The 26,473-nt window shown below is 41.4% G+C and overlaps 1 protein-coding gene and 1 long non-coding RNA gene across 7 annotated transcripts in view; one reads left to right on the top strand and one right to left on the bottom strand.

Moving 5' to 3' along the window:
* Positions 1 to 2,599: 2,599 nt before the first annotated feature.
* The window catches only part of LOC107322052 (uncharacterized), a 29,718-nt gene continuing 5,844 nt past the window's right edge, over positions 2,600 to 26,473 (bottom strand). For 2 of the 6 annotated variants that reach the window (XR_014936730.1, XR_001558775.2), the window contains exons 2-8: positions 11,984 to 12,194; positions 9,088 to 9,221; positions 8,726 to 8,914; positions 4,309 to 4,442; positions 4,014 to 4,199; positions 3,671 to 3,724; positions 2,600 to 2,881 (exon numbers count right to left, since the gene is read on the bottom strand). This is a non-coding gene — a long non-coding RNA (uncharacterized LOC107322052). Of the gene's footprint in view, positions 2,932 to 3,670; positions 3,725 to 4,013; positions 4,200 to 4,308; positions 4,443 to 8,725; positions 8,915 to 9,087; positions 9,222 to 11,983; positions 12,195 to 26,473 lie in introns of all 6 variants that reach the window. The other 4 variants (XR_001558778.2, XR_014936732.1, XR_001558776.2 and 1 more) reach the window with 4 other exon arrangements.
* LOC107322046 (myosin heavy chain, skeletal muscle, adult-like) lies at positions 7,186 to 24,982 on the top strand. Its single transcript, XM_015879642.3, has 40 exons — positions 7,186 to 7,206; positions 7,388 to 7,434; positions 9,526 to 9,766; positions 9,848 to 9,991; positions 10,087 to 10,243; positions 10,834 to 10,861; positions 10,960 to 11,071; positions 11,163 to 11,255; positions 12,312 to 12,375; positions 12,468 to 12,566; positions 12,658 to 12,761; positions 12,844 to 12,982; positions 13,233 to 13,351; positions 13,445 to 13,594; positions 14,570 to 14,740; positions 15,594 to 15,900; positions 16,005 to 16,090; positions 16,275 to 16,362; positions 16,445 to 16,562; positions 16,651 to 16,774; positions 16,858 to 16,994; positions 17,097 to 17,352; positions 17,666 to 17,908; positions 18,072 to 18,248; positions 18,333 to 18,478; positions 18,566 to 18,656; positions 19,830 to 20,219; positions 20,361 to 20,487; positions 20,697 to 20,815; positions 21,089 to 21,285; positions 21,600 to 21,783; positions 21,862 to 22,027; positions 22,202 to 22,326; positions 22,701 to 23,009; positions 23,152 to 23,355; positions 23,576 to 23,701; positions 23,795 to 23,965; positions 24,052 to 24,156; positions 24,297 to 24,392; positions 24,698 to 24,982. The coding sequence occupies exons 3-40, from the start codon at positions 9,563 to 9,565 to the stop codon at positions 24,851 to 24,853; spliced, it is 5,832 nt and encodes a 1,943-aa protein (XP_015735128.1). The 5' UTR covers positions 7,186 to 7,206; positions 7,388 to 7,434; positions 9,526 to 9,562; the 3' UTR covers positions 24,854 to 24,982.

Raw genomic sequence — 26,473 nt, 5'->3', positions numbered from 1 at the left:
GTGAGCTGTCCCTGCCCCTCACCCCATCCCCAGGCTCAGCCCAGAGTGGCTCATGGCACAGTGAGGTCCGTTTGGTGCTGAGGGGGAGGGCAACCATGATGGTGTGGGGCAGGGACAGCTGAGCTTTACAGAGTCTGTAAAGTACAAGAGCTACAAGAAAGAGTGGAGAAAGGTACTTTGTTGATGTTGGGCACAGAAAGACAAACCTTTCTTCTTCTACTGATGCTAAGCCAAAATGTAGGAACAAATAAGCTGTGACACTTATGATCTGACTGAAATTCAGAGCCAGTTCTGGAATAAAGCCATCAGGAAAACTGCTGGCAAATAACAAAAAAGTCATGGACATTTTCCATGCACCTCATTGGGAGGTGCAGAGAGAGATGTTTCCCTGCAGGACAATCTTCTAGCTGACCCCTTGTCAACTGGCAGCGCTGCAGGGATCTGCTGTTCTATATAGTCTAGCAGTGTTTTTGATAACAAGGGAATGACAAACATACTTGGAAAGTTCCTATATCTGACCGGGCCAGGAAGGACAAACCTCACTATTTGTGTTCTATATTTGGAACTTGTTATTTGCTCAGTGCTGACAAGGAGGAAGCTTGATGGAAAGCAAATCAATCAAATAAAAGAGAAGGGAACTGAATAGAATGGCGTGGTTTTGTGATCACCATCTCCAGCTCAGTATGCCCTCAGAGAACTGTTGGTAAAGGCCTTGTTCATCTGGGACATTTTCCAGGTTCACCTGAAAGGAGCAGTTCCTGGGTGACATAAAGTAGGTGTTCCTGCCCAGGCTGGGGATTTGGGCAAGATGATCTTCGAGGTCCCTTCCAATCCCTGGCATTCTGTGACTCTGCGGTTCTGTGAAATGTCCAAACAAAAGGACGCGATGGAAGTGCACCATTCAGAGCAAAACGCAGACACGTTGGCACAGGGATGCTGAGCTCTCCCTTGGCTGATGGTGCAGGTGGCATAAAAGTGGGAGAGCACTTGTCTCAAGGCTGTAGGAGATGCAGGAGTGTGTGCAGGCAGCTGCACAAACACATGTACTCTCACATGTGCACGCACTCCCTCACCAAACTACACAAAGCCTGGAAAGGGCTCTTTCTTGTCACCTGAAATTTGATGCTCACAACCCAAGAAACAGCATTCCAGCATTTTCTCCTCTACACAGAAGCAGTCTTAAGGCAAACCCCTTCTTTTCCCTTCTCCCATCTAAGAGGACAAAGCTGTGCTAGTGTCAGCATCCAGTCCATACTCTGTCCTGTTCAGAACTACCAGCTCTGTGTATGCCTCACACCTACCACACTGAGCCCTTGGCTTGTGCTGGAAGCTGCCTGAATGCTTTGCATTATGTGGAAGCCAAACTCTGTAGGTGCCAAACTTCCTTGTTATGCAGATAATCCACTGTTTAGCAGATTCTATGACACTCCAACAGTTCACAAACAATCCAAGCAGCCATTCAATGTGTGGATTGTTTCCTGGGCATGTTAACAAGCCCTGTGCTGCAGGGCTGCTTCTGGCAGGACTTCCGCATGGACATCTCAGCTGAGGACATGAGGGAACTGCTGCTCTGGTGAGGGTGAACTGGTGGAAGCTCAGCACCTTCTCCTATGCTAAATGCAGAGCATTGTCAACTGCCAGATCTTCTCCATCCCCGTATTCTGTTGTCAGTTTCCTGATAACACTGCTCCTTTTTCTGCAGGGCTTCTGTGACTGCTGAGCACACACCATTTTCTCTAGCAATTTTGAATTTTTTGTTGAACTGAAGCATTGTAGGATGGCAGGATGCAAAGTGTTATCTTCCATGATAACATTCAGGAAACACCGTGGCAACTTTGCTGTGCTAATAGCTGTTACAATCTTTGCTGTGCTGTTTCAGTCTTTGATATTTAAGTCTGAGCAGACAGTGAAGATGCTGCATAAATTACCCAGGGGGTATTGTAACCAACATAATGTACACATTTCTTAAAGAACGTTTGCTATATAAGAGACTGCTCTTCAGGTTATCAGCATGCTGACCAGACAAGGGGGACATTTCTACCACCTCAATAGCACAAAAAAATGAGTAATGGAAAATAAGCAGAAGGAAGGAATTGTTCAAATGACTTGTATTTCATCTGCACTGCTCCTCACTGCCAGTGGAGTGGATGCCAAATGCTGACAAAAGCAACCAATTGCTGCTTTACATGGTGACATGAACACATGGTGACTGGGCAGACAAGGTCAACTTTGTGTTGCACTGTGTCTGAAGCTGAGCATGAGAGTGGTCAGCAGCTCCTGTGTAGGATCAGCTGAAGCTCGAGGACATTTTTTCTCTCCACTAGGTTTGGCAGAGATTTTGCAGAATATTTCTGCTCAGGTGCCATCAGGGCTTAATGCACTGTCACTATTGTACCTGCATCAGTTTCTTAACTTCAGCTAATGCATTCAGCATCATTTTGTCTCTATGTGAAATCCAAAGCAGGAGGTGTATTCCACTGATGCTCTGACCTCTCTATCTCATACATTCTTTCTGATGAGTTCTCATCTCATTTCAAATAGATTTGGGAGGGTTATAGTATCATTCGTATCACTTGACTCATGTAGATCAAATACCAAATTATCATTTGAAAATAATTTTTATTTTTCCTTTCACCTGTAACTTTATTTTTATGTTTTCTTTTTGTCATTCAACACAAGAAGTTCAGCCTCCAACAGCAATACCTTTTCTTTTTCTTTTTCCTTTTTTTTTTTTCCAGATGACTTATCTCCAGTCTCATAGTTGCAGAATCAGCTTATCCGAGGCAAGAATTTCCAAAAGTACTTCAAATTGAATCTGAACAAACCTCCATTTCTAGCAGTGACTGAAGACCCTCCTGTGTACAATGGGTTGTTATTATACCTGCAGCATAGTGGAAGAATCTCTTTTAGTATCAGCAATCACCGGGCCTTCTGAGAAATGAAAAAAAGTAACACCTCCATTTTAATCTCAGTCAAATCTCCATGGTGAAACTGTACAACTGTGCTTGTCTTTCTTTATCTGAATCACAAGATGGAGAATTTTGTCACAGAATACATTAGGTTTTGAACATGGGTAGCACATAAAGTGTTTAACTTCTTGATCATGGCTGTGTTCTGCACAACTCCAGGAAGTAGTCAAATCCATAGAAGAAGATAATTTATTTTATATTACATATAAAATTACAAATAAAAGCAACAAGTCAGAAGGACTATAGAGATATTCTTAGCAAGCATCACTATACACTTGCTATGTGAACATAATTGGGCATCTCTTCTTTGTCAATGTCATACACAAGATCTTGGTCTAAGAAAACCTTAACATAGTTATTCTTATGTTCATTTCCATAAGATGAATGGTCACTAAGATTCAAACATTACAGGGGCATTTTTAAGGAGTCAGGAATTTGCATTCTTTAGACATTTCTGCTTAATTCAACTACTCGAACTAAGTGTCCTCTCAGGCTCTTCAATAATCACAGAATATGCGGAGAAATATTTATATTGTAAGGGGTGGCAGTAAGGGAGGCAGCTGCCCAATATCATTCTCAAAAAGGATCTATTTTTAGCATGCTCGAATGCCCACTCCTTCATGAGGAATGTCATTCCTCCAGTGCCTTGCTCACTCTGCAGTGCTGTCAGACAGTCTATATTCAGAGAGCTTTCAGCTCACCTTTTCTCTTCTGATTGTGCTGTCTCTTCCTTTCAGTGCCACTGGAGCCCAGCCCTGCAGGGAAAGAAACAAGAATGGTAGAAAATTAATGGTTGACAGGGACCACTTCATTCTCCTTTTCACTACAAATTTTGCAACGTGGCAGCAGTGCAGACAGTTAAACCATTTAACCCAATAGAATTAAACAAAACATTGCCCAAATGTATGCATCAGTTTTAAGTGATGAATGTTTGACTTCTCATTCTTTTTCAAATGTAGGTTTAGGAAAAAAAAAAAAAAAAAAAAAAAGAAAAAAAAAGAATGTTTGCTGTTAGAAGCAGGAGCTGTGATAAAAGAACCTTACTTGGCCTTTGAACTCCCTTAGCTGGTCTAAACTGAAAATGACAGAGATTCGTCTCTGAAACAACAGAACTTCTGCTGGACATAAAGAAGCTCTTTGAGAGCAGGAGAGTACAAATGGGAAAGCAGTCAGCATACAACAGGAAATCGCTCTTCTATGTAACAATTTCTTTTCCAGGACTGAGCAAACCTGAAGAAAATGGGAAAGAGCAGGGAAAGCAGAATCAGAATCAAGCTGTTCCAGTGGCTCACTAGGGCACAGAGACACTGTCACAGCCATTATAAAAATACATATTTACCCAGTGGGAATGTAGCCTTTCTGGTTGGGAAAAACAGCCAGGAGCATGCTGCATCATGTTCAGAACATGAGGATAATTATCTATTGTTCTCCACATCAGTTGGTAGGAAAGGCTAGCCTCTTTTTCAGCATGACCTGAAATAAATGGCAGCTGATTGTTAAGAGATTTATGTTACTTTTGAACCATATAGTCCATGCTCAGGAACATAAATGGCATCGACCTCCTTATGTTGTGCAAGATTGTCATGGACTGTGAGGCCAGGCTACCACATGAAATACAAAACATTGGGATCCTCAATTAGATAAGACAGTAGGCCAAAGTGATATGAAGATCTGCAGTGATTCTTTGTAGCTGACAGCTGAGTGATGTCTGGAGCAATGTTGGCGACCATGAGAACATTCAAGTATACAAAATGAGAAAAAGCTCCAACAGATTCCTCTCTGGTGGACTAGAAAAACACTATTCAAATGTCAGTAGACCAGTCATGACTAGCTGAGCTGCTCTGCAATCTACAACAGCTACCACCAAGTATGTTTCCAAAGAGATGGGTCAGGTCTAATTTCAGGGAAATGCGTAGTTGAAATTTAAGTAGTCCATCTGCAGTGCTATGACTAGTTTTCCTCAATTTGGAATGCAGTTAAGTACAACAGTGCTAAATGCACTGCAAAATGCATCAGATACCCATGAAGACAGTTGGATCCACAGTCTCCTTGAGGACATTTAAATCTGACACCTCTGTTACTGAACCTGAGGTGACCTGTCTCCTCAGTTCCCCAGAATGGATAGTGGTGGAAGGCCACAGAACAGGCACGCTCCTGTCAAGAAAGTGCCCCTTCCCCAGCCTGGTATAAAATTTAAATGTTGAAAAATTTCAGTTGGTCTTGTTTCTGAGTTGGATGAACAGCAAAACACCTCTTGTCTTTGTGTCCTTGTGATATTTGGGTCAGGAGGATGGCACTGAAGCCCCCTAGGAACTGCCTGTATGGCTAACTCCCTGGTATGATGTGTCTCCTGCAGGTCTCAGTATAGTTGAAGTCCCCTATGAGAAATGGAAACATGGAAACATATGAGCCTGGAAACATGAGGCTGTTCCTGTAGAGGTCATTATCCTTCTTCCTGACCAGACATCCTGTAGCAGACAGACTATAATGCATGGGTATCCAACCTTTTGGCTTACCTGGGCCACAGTGAGTGAAGAACGGGGTCTTGGGCTGCATATACATGGGTTGCACCAAAAGTAACTCCTTTGAATTATTTCCATAGAAATTACAATTTACAGGAAGAGCACAGTAACACTATTAAATAAAGCAATTTCTTAACTGCAGAAACTTTTTTTCAATGTAGTCACCACCATTAGATATACATTTTCACCAGCAAAGAAAGAGCCTACAGGTTTCAGTCATTAAAATTTGTGCCAGCAAAGGTTACCAACTGCTACTGCCACCACTGCTCAAATGCACCACCTACCACCTCACTGTGCTCACATCCACTGTTTGCTCTCCATAGATGTTCAGCTAGCACTGATGAATGTCAGTGGGTGCCATTTTTTTCACGTGCAAGAATTCAGTGACACACCTTTGTTTCATAAACACTTCTATGTCAGATGTCATTTTGTCTAAGTGCCCCCTCTGCTTCCATCCATCATACAGAAACAATATGTAATGGGACATTGGCAGGAAGGTTCAACGTCTACTTCCATCCCAACCTCTTGACACTGTAGGCCAATATAATAAAATGGGAGACATTTCTTTTGGAGCAACCCTCATAAAATATATAATACAGCTAAAGCAGATAAGCAACAAGACACTTTTATCATTCATATTTTTATTTGAAGGAAGTAGGCTACAGAAACAGAAAACTAATGGGATATTCAATACTGGTTTTATGAACCTAACACATCACCCTGGTTCAATGGATGTGATTGCAATTCCCAGTGAGTTTCCAAGGTGTTTGTCAGAGCTTTTTAATGAAAATTTACTCTTCATATGATTCATCCTTGAAAACAATTGGTCACAAATGTTTGTAATGCCAAGAAGAGATTACATGAATAAGGCATGATTGTGAAGTGAGGGATATCTTTATCTGATAGGAGAGGTCTTACAGCAGGATGAAAGAAATATGATCCAGTTTTTCTTTGAGTTGAATATCTGATTACAGTTTTATACATTCCGCCTGAAAATTGGCTGGGGATACCTGAACACAGTCATCTGTCCTACTACAAATCTGTAAACTCAAGATTTCCAGGATGTTGTAAGGTACAAAAAGCAGTGTTATTTTTTGTTTATACCCAGAGATGAAATACAGCTTAGTGAACACTCATTTTGGTTTGAGGTGGCAATTCTACCTCACATAGTATGCTAAATTATGTTGCAGCTGGCAGAAGTAGAATAATCTGATTAAGTGCAGCCAACGGTAAAATCCACATCTCATATCCAAAGTCTGTAAGTGGAGAGCTTTGTAAAAGGACAGCTGTCATTAGATTTGTGCTGACCTCAAGAAAAGGTTAAGGTATGCATCCAAATGTCACCATGCTTGCCCAGTGAATGATTGTCCCTGCTGCCTCAGATTCATGGAGCATCCATGGCCTACAGTTAATAGTAGTTACTCTCACCCTCAAGTCAGCGTTAGCTGAAATTCTCTCCCTAAGAATCTTCTCATATTATTTATAGGAGATTTATCCACATAGCTAGACAGAGACCAAAAATTTCTAATTATATCTAGCAACATCACTTTCCAGTTTTCAGTACGTTCAGTTTGCCAGACAATGCTTTGCCAAAAACAAGGTTTGCCAAAAATGCTTTGCCCAAAGACAGAGGAGGTATCTGTAGCATGTGCTGACCAGACTCTATAAAAGATTCCTTGAAGCTGTGCTGTCCTGTCTCCAGAGAAAACTTCATGGTGAGTATCTGTGATTGGCAGACAGGGACAGTGTCCCTGAAATCCACTGCTGTCCTAGTGTATATATCTATGTCTGCAAGCATTTAAAGTCTGTGACATAAAGCATGTTTGTATCTCAACTTTAACTGATTTATGGAATTCTGTGCAGCGGTAAGAAGGGACTAACATTTCTGCTTTACAGCACTGATCATCTTCCAGCCAGCACAGGACCTTCTTGTGTCACAAGAGGTAAGAGCCTAATTTACTCACGTTTTAAGGGGACAGTCAAAAAGATGGATGATTTCTGTAGACCTGATTTTGTTTTGCTTTGTGGTGGCAGATTTCTGCGCAGTTGCACAGGCAATTGAAATAAGCCCATACATTCCTGGCCACTGCCCTTTTATGGTAAACACAGCACATTTATGGTTGAACAGGCTAGGCTGCTCATGGCAAGCAAGCTTTTCAAAATGTATGTGCTTGAAGCTACTAGCCACAGTTGCCATACCAGGAAATGCTTCCTTGGGGATTCCTCATGTTCAATCATGGATCAGTGAAGTAAAAGACCAGTTCTGGCATGAAGTCTATCTAGACAAAGCCAGCCAACAGAACAACTAATGGCAAAACCTTATATGTTTGCAATAACATGTATGAATTACTGTACAGAACATACACTGTACATTGGCCAGAAATTGCAATGAAAATGTCTATCAGACCATACTGTGGGCTTATAATCTGCATGTAGTAATTATATTAGGAAACCTGGTAAAAAAGTCAAAAACAACTAACATACTTACAAAAAAACTGTAGACGTACCTTTCTGCTTTACCTCTGAAGTTAAACAGAGTAAAATGGAGTCTCTGCATGCTATTAGGAACTGTGCAAATGGTGGCATTTGGTTGATTCATTTAGGCATCTACAAGTTCTAACATAAAATCTGCCTGACATCCTAGGAACTCAGGTGTTTTCCATTACTAGACATGCAGTGTTCTCTTGGGAACTCAATACTGCATTTCCATATCCATTTTTGATATGTAAATTCTTGAACTGAGGCTGATAAATATTTAGCATAGCTATTCTCTGATGATACAATATTTTAACATATTATATTATCCATCCTTATGTACTATTTGCACAGTGCTATTTTCCAGAGCTAAAGCTCTTGCAACTGGTTTCTCCTGTTGTCAATGAAATAACAGTGCAGTTTATTTATGGTGAGATCCGCACTGAAATTTAAGCATGAGATTAAGCATGAATTACACTGTAACTTATATATGTGCGTCCTCAGATGAAACACGGAAAAAGTCTTACTTTGTTTAGATGTTGTTTAGAACAGATCTCTGAATTTTCCTGTATAATTTTTTTAGATCATTGACATTGCCTCCAATAAATTAACAACTAGAATTGTTTCTGAATAGAACCTAGTAATTCTCTCAATTTAAACACACACACAAAAAAGTTTTTTGTAACTCTTGTACACCTAAAAGAGTCAATTTGATAAGCAGGGCTCAGCTAGCAATGACTTGTATGGCTGATTACTTACTTCAGAGTTTATGCAGAACTCAGTTCGACAGTAGGAAATGTGTGGAACACATCTAACTCTTTCTACTGGAGCAAATGTGCCACCGTGCAACCAGGGATGCAGCATCCATTGGTACTGCAGGAGGACAAGCAGGATGGATGTTGCTTGAAGGGTATAATTGTTTAGAATCTGCAGCTAGTGTTTCTAGTCCTATAACCAGAAAGACACAGAGAAAGAGGAGTTGCACATATTATTTAAAGTGTGAATTCACGATGAAGGACTCCTTAAGAAACTTGTGATGGAGGGCAAACTGGTGAATGATTCAGAGCACCAGCAATGAGCATCAAGCAATAGTCCTCAGAACACCTTCTGGATTCACCCACCTCTATTTTGTCTATAGGCATGTATAGTTGTTTGTGTTGGCATTTTGATTGAATAAATCCAGGTAGGTGGTATGAGTATCTTCTTCTGGCATGCCTCTGTGATGATTCACATCTTCTCTGGAACCCAGTGCTTGCTGAAAGACAAATTATTTACAAAATGCTTTTAACTCATTGAGATCATAAAATAACAGATGCTTTATTGATGTTGATTTCATCACAGTAGCCTGTCAGTATTCCTGCAGAAGTACTCTTAATTAAAAATTTCCTGGTGAAATCTAATATTGTACCTGCTTTGTGCAGAAAAAAAATGGACCATAGACAGATGTTATAATATTCTTCCCAGCCAAACAAGTGTATGATGCTGTGGTAGTTTTCCAGAAAACTGAAAGGAAATAGAATTTGTTTACTTATTTGGGCAACTTATTTGTTCTTCCATAGTGTTCACTGTTGACGAGACCCTCCATAAACTGCAGCCATGTCTTCAGATTCTGAAATGGCCATATTTGGGGAGGCTGCTCCATATCTCCGAAAGTCAGAGAAGGAAAGAATCGAGGCCCAGAACAAGCCTTTTGATGCCAAGTCATCTGTCTTTGTGGTGCATCCCAAAGAATCCTTTGTGAAAGGGACAATCCAGAGCAAAGAAACGGGGAAGGTCACTGTCAAGACTGAAGGTGGAGAAGTGAGTAAAAGGCAAGATTTACAGCATGAATTTAATTCAGTCTCTGAACTGACATGCAGGGATTTTTCTTTATTTTGGTAGACTCTAACTGTGAAGGAAGATCAGATCTTCTCCATGAACCCTCCCAAGTATGATAAAATTGAGGACATGGCCATGATGACCCACCTCCATGAACCTGCTGTGCTGTACAACCTCAAAGAGCGTTATGCAGCCTGGATGATCTATGTAAGTACCAGCAGCTCTTCCATGGGTAGTGTAGCTGGGGAGGACTGCTGTGCCAGGCTGAGTGGAATCCAATATGCTGTGTCCCTTCCTCGCAGACCTACTCAGGCCTCTTCTGTGTCACTGTCAACCCCTACAAGTGGCTGCCGGTGTACAACCCGGAGGTGGTGTTGGCCTACCGAGGCAAAAAGCGCCAGGAGGCCCCTCCACACATTTTCTCTATCTCTGACAACGCCTATCAGTTCATGCTGACTGGTGAGTTGTACTCAAAGTAAATGTGCTAAAAATATTTTTTACTGATAAATATGTTGATATCATTTTAACATGTCATCTGTGCTTTATTTCAGTCGTAGAATCAATCATTTCTGGCTTGAACAGGTGTTTTTTTTTACATCATTATTTCTAAAAAGAAAATATAGAATAACAGATAACACGTTAGGGAAAATGAAAAGCAGAATTTATAATTCAGGAAGCTATGAACTCCGTATGTTCTGTGAAAATTCTGCGTCTGCTGAAAACGCAGTTTAAGTAGAAGAAAATTATCAAAACTATCAAAACTAATAGAAATGAAACCTATTCTCTGTACTTCATGTAGGAGAAAATAGACCATAACAGTGCAATATGGAGGAAAAACACATCTGATCAAGTTTCTTTAAAGTTTATGGAAAATTATTAATTTACAAAAGAATTAAATTGAATGAACTATTGGTAACAATGGAAGTTAAACAACAACAACAAAAAAAAAAACACTTTTTTTTTTTGTCAGTGCAATTTAAGTTAATTGCACTAATTTTCAATCTTGTTCTATTCTCCACTTAAAAATTTTCTTTCTGTCTCTTTCACAGACCGCGAGAATCAGTCGATCCTGATCACGTAAGTATGCTCCCGGCTCGGGTCCCTGCGGGGCTGCCCTGTGCCAGGGGACCTTCTCCCTGACCTCACGCTCTCTGCTTCTCTGTTTGCTTTGACAGTGGAGAATCTGGTGCAGGGAAGACTGTGAACACGAAACGTGTCATCCAGTACTTTGCAACAATTGCAGCTAGCGGGGAGAAGAAGAAGGAAGACCAGCCTGGCAAAATGCAGGTGAGCTCCTTGATGGACAGTCTAAAGGCTCAGCCTTTAATTTCTACATGGATTAAATATACACTATAAATGAAAAATTATCATTCTGTAGGGAACACTTGAGGATCAAATCATCAGTGCCAACCCATTGCTGGAGGCCTTTGGAAATGCCAAGACTGTGAGAAATGACAACTCCTCACGCTTTGTAAGTTTTTGATCAGATTTTTTGACATTCATGGGTGAGCAAGGATATCAGAACAGGAGCTGTCACTTCTGAAGTGACATGGTAGGATGGCTGGATGTCTTGAACTAATCAATTCCTTGTATTTTTTTAAAAAAAATCAATATACTTCTTCAATTAACTATGTAGTTGTTCTACATAGTTTAGAACTGTTTTTACGTGAAGTGTTTTACAGCTAGTAGATGTATACAAACATGCATCATTTAAATATATGTAAATGTATTCATTATTTAGTATTTAGAATTTCTGTACATATATCAAAACACATCCATAGTATCTGTCATACAGACTGTTGATACTAAATTGTGTAAATTTTCCATAATGCAAAACAAAAATGTTGTATCTAAACAGTGAAATATTACTGTCACTTTTGTTAGATACAGAACTGGGCAGGTCTGGTAATTTAACTTTAGACCTTGACATGAGCTGAGGGATAGGACAAAAAGTTTTCAAGACATCCTATAGCAAACTGAACTGCTCTATGGCATATTTGTGGCCTTTTTCATTCAAAAGGTGTATAAGTAGATAAGCTGTTAAATATCCTTGAAAGATTGCAATGCCAATCCACAGTCCCTGCTTCAAATTCTACATTCTATGTACCTCCATTATTCAGAAGATAAATGCTACTTTCCATTCTCCATAAGATCCAAAACAAACAAACAAACAAACAAACAAACAAAATTAATACTTACTCCGTAAGTTCTTTTCCACTATCCCACTCCTCTGCAATCAGGGACATCCAGCAAAACTTGGCCCAGGTCTTTATCTTACTGTTGACAGTTTTTCCTGAATTTAATTCTTCTTTTGTTTCTGGTGGGATTTCTTTGGTTGTTTTTGTTTGCTAGGTTTTGGTTACTTCTTCTGTTTGTTTGTTCGTTTGTTTGTTTCTGTTTTATGAAAACTCTGAAAAACAAATTCACAGAACTTCTTAGTTCAGCATGTGTTCTCCATGAATAATAGTGTTAAAAGATTATGGTCTTTCCTAGCAAAATTTCAAGGAATGTTTTTTCCCCTCAACAGGGTAAATTCATCAGAATCCATTTTGGGGCCACAGGCAAACTGGCTTCTGCTGACATTGAAACTTGTAAGAGATGATCCAGGCCTGCTCACATTCCTTCCCAAATTCCAACCTCCATGTCCTGTCTTGTACCTAACAATTTTCTCCTTCCTTGACAGATCTGCTGGAGAAGTCCAGGGTCACTTTCCAGCTCAAGGCTGAAAGAAGCTACCACATCTTTTATCAGATCATGTCCAACAAGAAGCCAGAGCTAATTGGTAGGAAGTGCCAATTTTTTTAATGAAGTCTGAACGTAGTTAATATTTGTCTTCATTCTTATGCCCAGATATGTCCTATACCCTTTTACAGACATGCTCCTCATTACTACCAACCCCTATGACTACCAATTTGTGAGTCAAGGTGAGATCACAGTGCCCAGCATTAATGACCAGGAGGAGCTAATGGCGACAGATGTAAGTTACACATAGAAATTGTACTACATTTATTAATGCATTAAATATATGTGGCATTTATATTCACTGAATCTGTTGCCAGAGCGCCATTGACATCCTGGGCTTCACACCTGATGAAAAAACAGCCATCTACAAACTGACAGGGGCTGTCATGCACTATGGGAACTTGAAGTTCAAACAGAAACAGAGAGAGGAGCAGGCAGAGCCAGACGGCACAGAAGGTATTAATAATATGTAGAGCTGCCAATAACAGAAATAGTTCCAGAGCTAGCAGGTAGCAGTCAGGTATCTTGCTCCAATTCACTTTCATGAAGGCATAAATCTCAGTTTCCACAGTAATCATGTTTCTAAAATTTCCTTTAAGCTACTGAAGTATTGCAGTTAAAGAACTTCCGGATCTCTACTTAACTCTTAAAGAAAATCCACAGTTCACTGATCACTGCCCGTGTCACTCTTTCCCTCTGCATACAGTTGCTGACAAGGCTGCATACCTGATGGGTCTGAACTCAGCAGACCTTCTCAAGGCTCTGTGCTACCCCCGAGTCAAGGTTGGGAATGAGTATGTGACCAAGGGTCAGACTGTGCAGCAAGTAAGAAACAGCTGATGACTGGGAAGCTCTTGGCTTAATGTACGATCTTGCTACTCTGCTATTCTGCTCCTGCTGCATTCTTCTCTGTTCAAGGTGCACAATTCAGTTGGTGCTCTGGCAAAGGCTGTCTATGAGAAGATGTTCTTGTGGATGGTTGTTCGCATCAACCAGCAGCTGGATACCAAGCAGCCCCGGCAGTACTTCATTGGTGTCCTGGACATCGCAGGCTTTGAGATCTTTGATGTAAGGAAGTCAGAAATAACAGTAAAATCTTTAAAGACTATTGCAGGTCATAAGAAACTGGAGATTTATGTGTTGCTTTTATTCTGTTCTTTGAAAATGTGCTATTCACTCACAATTTCAAATAAAGGTCTGCATTTCATTGCAATCAATGAATTTCAAATTTTTTGGAAATGCTTGCCTTTTTGAATATGTCACAGCTTTTGAATATGTGACTGCCTTTTCTCCATCTCGAAGCACAAGCTTCAAATATTTTTCATGTAATAGCATTCTGAAGTAGAAAAGGAAGAAATTACTGCATTTTATATAGTTGCTACAAATGAAGTTTTTCACTATCTTGAGCTTATTTAAAAAAAAAAAAAAAAATCCACTGACAAACAGCATACAACATCACAGACTGTCTAAACAGAGAGCTAAGCCCAAGTCCCATACACGTTTGTCCCAAGGTTTTGAAAAAAGTGGGCAATTCATACCCTTTGCTTTTGAAGACCTAGAATGTGATTCCAAGAGGAGGATATTACGGACTTCCTTCAATGCAAGCACAGAAGGCAGACAAGCTTTTTTGTCAAAATCAGGGTAAAGAACCTGAGTTCAGGCCACTATTGGCAAAAAATTGTAACATCTAATAAATTTTGTTAGTTCAGTAGGGAAGTGTATATAATAACAGGAAAAAAAATCCTAAAACAGATGTAAATTGAACACTGTTAGAGCTAAGATTACAAAATTATTTTGAAATTTGCTTTTAAAATAACAGGAACAAAACAAACAAACAAACAAAACACACACAGACACACAAAAAAAAAAAAAAAAAAAGAAAAAAAACCCACACCACAAAATGAAACAAATATAATCAAAAACCTGAGATGTTTAAACTGTAAAAAAAAAAATAAAAAAAATCCAAAAACTTTAACTGGATGCACAGAATTAAGCTGTACAGAGAGTACTTTATCTTGACAAGTAAATCTTATTTTTGTACAGTTCAACAGTCTGGAACAGCTGTGCATCAACTTCACCAATGAGAAACTGCAACAGTTCTTCAACCACCACATGTTCGTGCTGGAACAGGAGGAGTACAAGAAGGAAGGCATTGAATGGGAGTTCATTGACTTTGGGATGGACCTGGCTGCCTGCATTGAGCTCATTGAAAAAGTACATTCATTATATCTAAGATGGTTTTTGTTGTTTGTGACAGAATTTTAAGACTTTTCTTCAGCCTCAGGTTTTAGTTCAGAAAATAATTTTTAAGAAATGGCAACTTGGTTACAAATGAAGTACCTTTAGAATATCCATTAAGTACATTAGTAAGCATTTTAAAAAACAAGCTACAAACCTGCTCATCTGCAAGTAGATGAGCAAAACAAATACGTGTTTCATCCATAAGTTGATATGAAGGATTTTTTGGAGTGTATTTTTAAGTTTGAAAAGATAAATCAGTTCTTTATGGAAACTCAGGCACTATTTACAGTATTAGGATTATGCTTTCAGTATTAATGTTGTGATTTCACAAACACAATTGCTAAGAGGTGTACATAGAAAAAGGTTATTGGATGTACAGGACCAAATAAGTATATAACCGTATGCCAAAAATTTTGTGTAATATCCTCCCCTGCATTAATGAAAAAACAAGGATATCTCAGCAAAATATTTCAGGAAGTATTTGAAACATCTGTTGATCTGTTTGACAAATGTCAAATTTAACTGACACCTCTGTCAACATCATGTTAGCTAGAGAAAAGCTTAATGCAAAAATAATAATCAACTTTTGATCCACTAGATTTTTCAAAAAATTCATAAAGATCTGTGTGTCTCTTCTGATGAGATCAGTTCTGAAATGCTTCAGATTCAGTTTCAGACATAAGAAATTCACATTTTTTTCAGAAATATATGTCCAAAGCTTAAAAAAACTCAGATCCATTTCTCAGATTCCTATGCCTTACTCCAAACTCCTTATGAAAGCGGATTTATATTCTATATCTGTTTTATTTCCTGCTGTTTCTCCCAGCCCATGGGCATCTTCTCAATCCTGGAAGAGGAGTGCATGTTCCCCAAGGCAACTGACACCTCTTTCAAGAACAAGCTCTATGACCAGCATCTGGGCAAGTCCAACAACTTCCAGAAGCCTAAACCTGGCAAAGGCAAGGCTGAGGCCCACTTCTCCCTGGTGCACTACGCCGGCACAGTGGACTACAACATTACTGGTTGGCTTGAGAAGAACAAGGACCCCCTGAATGAAACTGTCATTGGGTTGTACCAGAAGTCATCTGTGAAGACACTGGCCTTACTGTTTGCTTCTGCTGGTGGAGAGGCAGGTCAGTTCTTCTGAAATGTTTACTCTTTGGTGTGCAGTGATTCTACAAAATTGCAGAACAATGAATTGGTCTGAAAAAATATTTTATTGTCTTCACTGTATCAGAGGCTAGTGGTGGTGGTGGTGGTGGTGGCAAGAAAGGTGGCAAGAAGAAGGGGTCTTCTTTCCAGACTGTCTCAGCTCTTTTCCGGGTAAGAATTTTATTTATTTATTTATATTTTATCTCTGCAAATTAGAAATAAACTAATTTTGCACCAGTTTCAGGCAAGTACCTATCTATCACGAGGTGTGTGAACATTTAATGGTAAGTTGAAGGAATCTAACAGTGAAAATCTAAGCTTTTATTTAAACAAATACCAATTTGTGGTCCCACAGGAGAACCTAAACAAACTGATGACCAACCTACGGAGTACTCACCCTCATTTTGTGCGCTGCATCATCCCAAATGAAACAAAAACACCTGGTAAGATGGTCCAGCAGAGACCATGAAGTCATTTCCCTTGATGGTGGAAAGAGTGGTATTCATTTGTAAAATTAATTGTCAGGTGCCATGGAACATGAACTGGTGCTGCACCAGCTGCGCTGTAACGGTGTGCTGGAGGGGATCAGGATTTGCAGGAAAGGATTCCCCAGCAGAGTCCTCTATGCAGACTTCAAGCAGAGGTTAAGAGTACTCTACCTTTAAGCATGACTGTAAGTAATGTCAGGATTTGGGAAGAATGGCCTTAACTTCCTCTTTTGCTTTTCACAGGTACAAGGTGCTTAATGCCAGTGCCATCCCTGAGGGACAGTTCATTGATAGCAAGAAAGCTTCTGAGAAGCTTCTTGGGTCAATCGATGTGGACCACACCCAGTACAAATTTGGTCACACCAAGGTACCAGGTCTCCTCAACTCAGTGCCTACGTCTGTGTTTTGTTCCACCTGACAGTGATGTGCTGCATTGTTCCCTGTCTTCAGGTGTTTTTCAAAGCTGGGCTGCTGGGACTCCTGGAGGAGATGAGGGATGAGAAGCTGGCACAGCTCATCACTCGCACACAAGCCAGGTGCAGGGGTTTCCTGATGAGAGTGGAGTACCAGAGAATGGTGGAGAGGAGGTAGGTGTTCCCCATCCTCGCTTAAAGGCACCATACTTCAGGGAAAGTGTGGATGATCACATCACATGAAATAATCAAATGTACATTTTAACTGTGCTTTAGGGAGTCCATCTTCTGCATTCAGTACAATGTTCGTGCCTTCATGAATGTCAAGCACTGGCCCTGGATGAAGCTGTTCTTCAAAATCAAACCTCTGCTGAAGAGTGCAGAGTCTGAGAAGGAGATGGCCAATATGAAAGAAGAGTTTGAGAAGACCAAGGAAGATCTTGCAAAGTCTGAGGCAAAGAGGAAGGAGCTGGAGGAGAAAATGGTGTCCCTGCTGCAGGAGAAAAATGATCTGCAGCTCCAAGTGCAGGCTGTGAGTATTGCAATTTATTTTCCACTCACAGAAAGGGTGCATAAATTCAGATTGCTCTTTCCCAAGATGACATTCAGATTATACATGACGAAATGTCATCTATTTAGTGAGGTAGGTAGCATATCGATTATGAAGCTGAATAAAATACTATCAGGTAGTGTCCTGGTGAGCCTTCTCATATTCACTACAAAGTAAAATGGTGCCTTGTCAGTTTTCTAAGATAAAATATATAAAAGGTAAAAAAGAAAAAAAAATAAAAATATTGTAGCTATTATAAATACAGAAAATAAAGATATCTTGTATCTCCCCATAGGAAGCAGATAGCTTGGCTGATGCTGAAGAAAGATGTGACCAGCTCATCAAAACCAAAATCCAGTTGGAAGCCAAAATTAAGGAGGTGACAGAACGGGCTGAGGATGAGGAGGAAATTAATGCTGAACTCACAGCGAAGAAGAGGAAATTGGAGGATGAATGCTCAGAGCTGAAGAAAGACATAGATGACCTGGAGTTAACATTGGCCAAAGTTGAGAAGGAAAAGCATGCCACTGAAAACAAGGTATGAGGCAGAAGATGTCACTCGCACTCCAATAAAGCACATTGTGCTTTTGGAAATACAGACAGTCTTGAGATAGAAAAGACTCAAGAGGGTTGTAAGTCCAAATGTTACAGGAGTCTTGAACTGACTTCCATTAATTATACTTGCTCCCTTCTTATGAAAGGTGAAAAACCTCACAGAGGAGATGGCATCCTTGGACGAGAACATTGCCAAGCTGACAAAAGAGAAGAAAGCCCTCCAAGAGGCCCATCAGCAGACACTGGATGACCTGCAGGCTGAAGAGGACAAAGTCAATACGCTGACCAAAGCTAAAACCAAGCTGGAGCAGCAAGTGGACGATGTAAGCAAAATGCACACAGCCATTACAGGACAGTTGTGGAGATAAACATGGATGTCAGAGCCCTGATGATCTCGTTCTATGTAGCTGGAAGGGTCCCTGGAGCAAGAGAAGAAGCTGCGCATGGACCTCGAGAGAGCTAAGAGGAAACTTGAAGGAGACCTGAAGATGTCCCATGACAGCATAATGGATTTGGAAAATGATAAACAGCAGCTGGATGAGAAACTGAAGAAGTAAGTATGGTTATCTGACACCTGAGTGCTGGTGGGTACATTTAGATATTTTGTTCAGACACTAACACCATTTATCTTGTTTCAAAGGAAAGACTTTGAAATCAGTCAAATCCAGAGCAAAATTGAGGATGAGCAAGCCCTGGGCATGCAGTTACAGAAGAAGATCAAGGAGCTGCAGGCAAGTCTCTGGTCATCATAGAATCATAGAATCACAAGGTTGGAAAGGGCCTACAAGATCATCTAGTCCAACCGTCCTCCCTTTACCATACCTACAGAAAAACCCCTAAACTATATCTTCTAGCTACCTATCCAGACACCTCTTGAACAATGCCAGGGATGGCAACTGTCATCAATTTATAAGCAATACGCCAATGTGTCAACGATATTCCAATCAGAAAATTTTATTAAATGTAGCGGGTAAAACAAAAAGGCAATTCAGCGCTGGACGACAGGGGGATTATCGTTCCTCCAACTGCCGCGCGTTCCTGCTCCTTGCAACTTCTTTTGTATTGTCAGTTCCCGGGTGTGCTGGTATCCGACTGGTCGGCCGTGGTCGTTCGGCTAGTGTGTCGTTAGTTGATTGGTCCTTCCTTGAGACTTGCTGAGACTTGCAAAATCTACCTGTAAATTCGCGCACTTTACAAACATTGTTGCCACATCCTGGTCTTAATGAGCAAACACTTTATCACAGCAACTACACCACCTCTCTGGGCAGGCTATTCTAGTGCCTGACCACTCTCTGTGAGAAAAAGTTCCTTCTTATGTCCAGTCTAAACCTCATCTGATACAACTTGTGGCCATTTCCTCAGGTCCTGTTTGTTGCCTGGGAAAAAAGGCCAAGCCCCTCCTCATCACAACCTCCCTCCAGGAAGTTGTAAAGTGCAATGAGGTCTCCCCTGAGCCTCCTCTTCTCCAGGCTAATCAATCCCAGCTCCCTGAGTTGCTCCTCATAAGACTTGTGCTCCAGACCCCTCACCAGTTTTGTTGCCCTTCTCTGGGCACTTTTCAGGGCCTCAATGTCTTTCTTGTAGTGAGGAGCCCAAAACTGAACACAGTACTCGAGATGGGCCTCACCAGAGCTGAGTACAGAGGGATGTTCACCTCTCCACTCCTGCTGGCCACACTATTTCTTATACAGGCCAGGATGCTGTTGGCCTACTTGGCCACCTGGGCACACTGTAGGTTCATGTTTGGCCGAGCATCGACTAAGACCCCCAGGTCCCTTTCCTCTTCACAGTCATCAAGCTACTCTGCCCCAAGCCTATAGTGCTGCATGTTCCTTCCCTTCTGCCCTTCAGAAAACATGTGAAGGAAAAGAACATAGGTGTGAAGGGTTCCTGATGTTCTCCAGGCCCGCATTGAGGAACTGGAGGAGGAAATTGAGGCAGAGCGAACTTCTCGGGCAAAAGCAGAGAAGCACCGGGCTGACCTCTCCAGGGAGCTGGAGGAGATCAGTGAGCGCCTGGAGGAAGCAGGAGGGGCTACAGCAGCTCAGATCGATATGAACAAGAAGCGTGAGGCAGAATTTCAGAAGATGCGCCGTGACCTTGAAGAGGCCACGCTGCAGCACGAAGCCACGGCTGCCGCCCTGCGGAAGAAGCATGCGGACAGCACAGCGGAGCTTGGGGAGCAGATCGACAACCTGCAGCGAGTCAAGCAGAAGCTGGAGAAGGAGAAGAGTGAGCTGAAGATGGAGATTGATGACTTGGCCAGCAACATGGAGTCTGTCTCCAAAGCCAAGGTATAGTTCTTACAGATTGCTCACAAGAGCAGTCTGTACCTTGTTTCTCTCGAATACTTAGCAGATAATTATGAAGTTGTATTATTTTTCTTTGAATAACATTGTTATTCAATAAAGCTTGTATTGTCCTTTTATATATAGGCAAGTCTGGAGAAGACATGTCGAGCATTGGAAGATCAGCTGAGTGAGATTAAAACAAAAGAAGAGGAGCATCAACGGATGATCAATGACCTCAATGCTCAAAGAGCTCGTCTGCAGACAGAATCAGGTGAAGCTTTAAAATCTTTGATGTGTCACTGTACAGTATCAGAATTGGTATAGAAGGACTTTTCTGTCCTTTGAAGATAAATTGCATTGAAAAGGATATTAAATTTCGATAAGCTCTACCAAACATATTGTTTTAAAGCCCAGCTCTAATTGTCCACAACACTGTCATCAATGGCAATTAAAGTCCTGTGTATCTGTGAACTTTCGCAGGTGAATATTCACGCCAGGTGGAGGAAAAGGATGCTCTGATTTCTCAGCTGTCTCGAGGCAAGCAGGCATTCACCCAGCAGATTGAGGAACTCAAAAGGCATTTAGAGGAGGAGATAAAGGTGAGGAGGCTTTCCAAATTTCTGTCTTATCCTGTGGATCCTCCTGACCAAGAGGTGCTTCAGAACTGATATGATGCCATAGAAGAAAACAGTGTGTCTTCCCATGTTAGCTCTGCTGCTCATTCCCTGCCATCCATTTATTAATCTTCTTGTAAATGCTAAACATTTCCTTCTCCATTGAAAGGAGTGTTTTAACTTGATAAAGAAACAATTTTGGAAAACATTTCTGTTTGGAAATTTCAATTCATTTTCCTAACACTCTTGTTACTCTAGGCGAAGAGTGCCCTTGCCCACGCATTGCAGTCTGCTCGCCATGACTGTGACTTGCTCCGGGAGCAATATGAGGAGGAGCAGGAAGCCAAGGGGGAGCTGCAGCGAGCCCTGTCCAAAGCCAACAGTGAAGTGGCCCAGTGGAGAACCAAATACGAGACAGATGCTATTCAACGCACAGAGGAGCTGGAGGAGGCCAAGTATGTGGGGAAAGCAGGGAATGCTTGCAGAAAATAATAGTAGAAAATTGAAGAGATCACTGACGTATTGTAAGGAAAAACCCAATTCAGTGCTTTGGGATGGATGGCATTAGGATGGAAAATACATCCTCTAATGTGTGTGGAATGAAAATGAAAATATACACCGAAGGCTGAAAATGTCAGACTGAGAACTAAGGGTTATAGATTACAGCCTTCATAAGTGGTTACCACTTCATAAGTGGTTAGGTACACTTTTAAAAAAAGCAACAGAGTAAGATTGTACTCTTTGCTGACTGAGGCATGCTTCTTTACAGGAAGAAGCTGGCCCAGCGCCTGCAGGATGCTGAGGAACATGTTGAAGCTGTGAACGCCAAATGTGCTTCCCTGGAAAAGACAAAGCAGAGGCTGCAGAATGAGGTGGAGGACCTGATGATTGATGTGGAGAGAGCAAATGCTGCCTGCGCAGCTTTGGACAAGAAGCAGAAGAACTTTGACAAGGTATTCTGGGCTCCAGCCCTGTGATTCCTGAGCAGAAGGTGGTTGCCACATCCATACTCACGCTCTGCTGCTCCTCAGATCCTGGCAGAGTGGAAGCAGAAGTACGAAGAAACACAGGCTGAGCTGGAGGCCTCCCAGAAGGAGTCTCGGTCCCTCAGCACAGAGCTGTTTAAGATGAAGAATGCCTATGAGGAGTCCCTGGACCACCTGGAAACACTGAAGCGTGAGAACAAGAACTTGCAGCGTAAGTTGCTCAGCCTTTGTTGCTGGCAGGGCTTTCCCAGAAGCTTTCCTGCCCACCCCTCCAACTGGGTCTGTGCCTGCAGTGATGGAAGGAGACCTGTTTATGCTGGTGTCACAGGGCCTTTCCCTTTATGCTCTATATCTGACCATGTGATTATTCCATTTTTCTCTTCAGAGGAGATTTCTGACCTCACGGAGCAGATTGCAGAGGGAGGAAAGGCGATTCATGAGCTGGAGAAAGTCAAGAAGCAGATTGAGCAGGAGAAGTCTGAAATCCAGGCTGCTCTGGAAGAAGCTGAGGTGCATTCTTTTTTCTTTAACTGTTTAGCTATAATTTCTTATGTACAGTTGTTTATTTAACATAGATTAGAGACCTTACTATCATTTGTGAAACTATATGCATGTAAGGATAACTTCCAGGCATGGGAAGTGTAGGGTGTTAAACGTAATTACAGTCTTCCATTATATGGCAATCCTTTTCTTCTTTTGTGCAGTGATGATGCTATACAGTAGACTCTATGGGATTTTGGTTTCTTTAGTCTCTATGCCATTTAACGCATTAAATCATTAAATGTTCATTCATGTATTCAATTATGTTTTATTTGTATTATTTTGTATTGTTTTGTTTTGATTTGATTTAATTATTTTTTTTATTATTATTATTTTTTTCCTAGGCCTCCCTGGAACATGAAGAGGGGAAGATCCTGCGCCTTCAACTGGAACTCAACCAGGTCAAATCTGAGATTGACAGGAAGATAGCAGAGAAAGATGAGGAAATTGACCAGCTGAAGAGAAACCACCTCAGAATTGTGGAGTCCATGCAGAGCACCTTGGATGCTGAGATCAGGAGCAGGAATGAAGCCCTGAGACTAAAGAAGAAGATGGAGGGAGATCTGAATGAAATGGAGATCCAGCTGAGCCATGCCAACCGCATGGCTGCGGAGGCACAAAAGAACCTGAGAAACACACAAGGAGTGCTCAAGGTATGTCTGAACTGATGATGTGATCACCATTTTCTTATACTACTAATTTTTTTTCTGTCTTCTATCAGTTTAACAGTGATGGAAAATTGGAAATATGAAAACAGGAAGAACATTCCTCACAGTGTCTCATATCTCCAACCAGGATACCCAGATACACTTGGATGATGCTCTCAGGACACAGGAGGACCTGAAGGAGCAAGTGGCCATGGTGGAGCGCAGAGCAAACCTGCTGCAGGCTGAGATTGAGGAGCTACGTGCAGCTCTGGAGCAGACAGAGAGGTCAAGGAAGGTGGCTGAGCAGGAACTGATGGATGCAAGTGAGCGTGTGCAGCTCCTCCATACCCAGGCAAGTCCATGGGTTGAAAACATCCAATCATCAAGCCTATTTTCATTTATTAGGAAATACATAACTTTAACAGACCTCTACCATTCCTATTATCAGAAGCATCATTCTTCATATTAAAACCTAATAGAACTCTAAATAAAAGTAGGGAATGTTTTTTTACTGAATACAAGTGATGATAAAAAATATATGATATATCTGCTGTGTGTTTTTTCTTCTACAGAACACCAGTTTGATCAACACCAAGAAAAAACTGGAAACAGACATTGCCCAAATTCAGAGTGAGATGGAGGATACCATCCAGGAAGCGCGCAATGCTGAAGAGAAGGCCAAGAAGGCCATCACTGATGTGAGTTAAGGGACTGTTTTACTGCTGATGGTGGATGCATTCTCCCTCAAAATATCTCCAGTCACAAAATGCCTGTGATTCTTCCTCCTCCAGGCAGCCATGATGGCAGAAGAACTGAAGAAGGAGCAGGACACCAGTGCCCACCTGGAGAGGATGAAGAAGAACCTGGACCAGACGGTGAAGGACCTGCAGCTCCGTCTGGATGAGGCAGAGCAGCTGGCCCTGAAGGGAGGCAAGAAGCAAATCCAGAAGCTGGAGGCCAGGGTGCGTAGGACTGGTATTTGTTCAAGTGTGTGTAATCCTAGGTCAGAGAGAGCAGGGAAGCTCCAATGATGGGTTTCTCATTGCAGGTGCGGGAGCTGGAAGGGGAGGTTGATGCTGAGCAGAAGCGCAGCGCTGAAGCCGTGAAGGGTGTGCGCAAGTACGAGAGGAGGGTGAAGGAGCTGACCTACCAGGTAAGGCTGATGGCATCTTTGTGTTTACATACCATTCTACAGGAAGCCATTGCATTTTTCCATGAAGTCCATGAATAAATGTTGTTTTGTGGTGTGGGGAAAACCAGTTCTCTCTCTTTCCTGCTTACCAACTGCTTTAGTCTGAGGAAGATCGCAAGAACATTCTTAGACTCCAGGATCTGGTGGACAAACTGCAGATGAAGGTGAAATCCTACAAGAGACAAGCTGAGGAAGCTGTAAGTATTATGCTGAGTGTGATCAAGAGTCATTTTCCAAGAGAGAATCACACATTGGGTTATAAGCATTGAGACAGAATTAGGTTTTTGTAAAGTTTAGTGGTCAGCTGTGAGGCAAGGCGTTTGACCTTACAGTGGTGTCATGAATAATTGAGACTGAGGAGGCTTATGTTTAATCATTGACTAGTGGTTGATAAAAAATCTATGCCTTAACCTGGGAAAGACCTGACAGACCTCAAGAGGTAGGGACGGGAGGACAGAATCGCCTCTTGGTTCCTCACCACCAACTCCTTGTCCTTGTACAGGAGGAGCTGTCCAATGTCAACCTCACCAAATTCCGCAAGATCCAGCACGAGCTGGAGGAAGCTGAGGAGCGGGCTGACATTGCAGAGTCACAGGTCAACAAGCTCCGAGTGAAGAGCCGGGAGTTTCACAGTAAGAAGATAGAAGAGGAAGAATGAGGATGTCATGAGGCTGCAAAGAAGCCTGAGGAGTGTACAAAATGTGAACCCTCTGTTGCCTTCTTCTGAAATGTCTTTGTAACCATGTCAATGTCTAGAGAATAAAGTCTGTAGATTCCTTTGCATACACATCTGAAGCAGTGGTGCTATTTGTCAGAACTGAATTCTACAGTTACTAATGGGTGTGGTTTATTTTCAAAGGATGTTTCTAAGAACAATTAATTTTATGGAGTAGAACTCTAAATGTTGTAGCAGAGCAAGCAAATTTTTGCAACAAAGTAGTGTTTCCCAACAGTGTGGTTTTAAGTTAGTATTTGAATTAATTTCCACAGGAGTGAATCTTTAAGGGTAAATAGCAAGAGAAACTGATTATTTATTTGTTTGTTTGTTTGTTTTTAAAACTTGAAATGGGAAGAACTCCAGGAACATGACAGTATGAAAGGAATCTCTTAACCTGACACTATGAGAAAACTTAGAAATGAAACAAAATGAAATTTAGAAATGAAACAAATAAGAAAACATAGAATGAAACACATTCCCATCTGTCCTCCTTTTGCAGTGAAAAGCCAGTGTTTTTTAACCCTAACAGAGTAACAAATAAAAACAAAACATACAAACAAAAAAACCCCAAAAAGCAAACAAACAAAAAAACACCAAAAAGCAAACAAACAAAAAACACACAGGAAGGACAAAAATGAGGAAGATCAGGCCAAGAAGAAATCTTCAAGGCCCAAATGGTGCTGACTTCAGCTTTTCTCAGCAGTGAAGCAAGAGGTCTACGCAGCCTTAGCAGACAGCACTTTGGGGTCTCACTAGAAGATTTACTCTGAAGCAAAGAGTGTTGAAATCTGGGTCACTTGGAAAAACATAATTGCTTCATTTACATAGAATGTAAATGAAAGAGTTTTATAAAGGCAACTTTCTGCCAGGCAAGCAGCAGTTTGGCTAGAAATAAGGAACAGCCAACCTGTCAGCACTCAACAATGCTGCATTGTGTATCTGCTAAGGCAGGCGTATCCAACTCACGGCCTATGGTCTGAATGCATCCTGACCCAGCTGTCCCTGAGGCCATCCCTGCTCCATGCCATTATGGCAGCCCTTCCCATCAGCACTAAGCAGACCTCACTGTGCCATGAGCCACTCTGGGCTGAGCCTGGGGATGGGTTGAGGGGCAGGGACAGCTCACCTGATGGCCGGTGACTGGATGGGTTCTGATACACTGGATAAACATCATCCTGCAAACAGCAAAAATATGCAGCCATGCCTTCCAGTTTGGTAAAGGAATTTGGGAATAGGATTCGAGATTGCAAAAAAAATCATCAGTTTTGTTTTATTTGCAACTCCATTCTCAGTCAACATAAATACGTTATCTGCAGATTTTCAAATGGAATGTTTGGAGTTGGAATCAAAAATGTGACTGTGTCACTTCACCAGACCATTATCTGAGAGAAATAGCCCTCACATCAGAGTCATGCATCGTTCATGTCATCACTTTTGGCAGTGCACATGTTGGAGAACTACTGTTTTGAAGGATGAAGCACATGAGGAGCACAATGTCATCAAACATCTATGATGAGCACCTTGAGAGCGCACTTAGAATTACAACAACTGCCATCGAAT

Source organism: Coturnix japonica, chromosome 23 (assembly GCF_054131305.1).
Source record: "Coturnix japonica strain WE chromosome 23, WE-NBRP24, whole genome shotgun sequence".
In the NCBI taxonomy this organism is placed as follows: Eukaryota; Metazoa; Chordata; class Aves; order Galliformes; family Phasianidae; genus Coturnix; species Coturnix japonica.
Note: the sequence above shows the minus strand (reverse complement) of the source record. Positions and strands in the feature narration are given on the sequence as shown.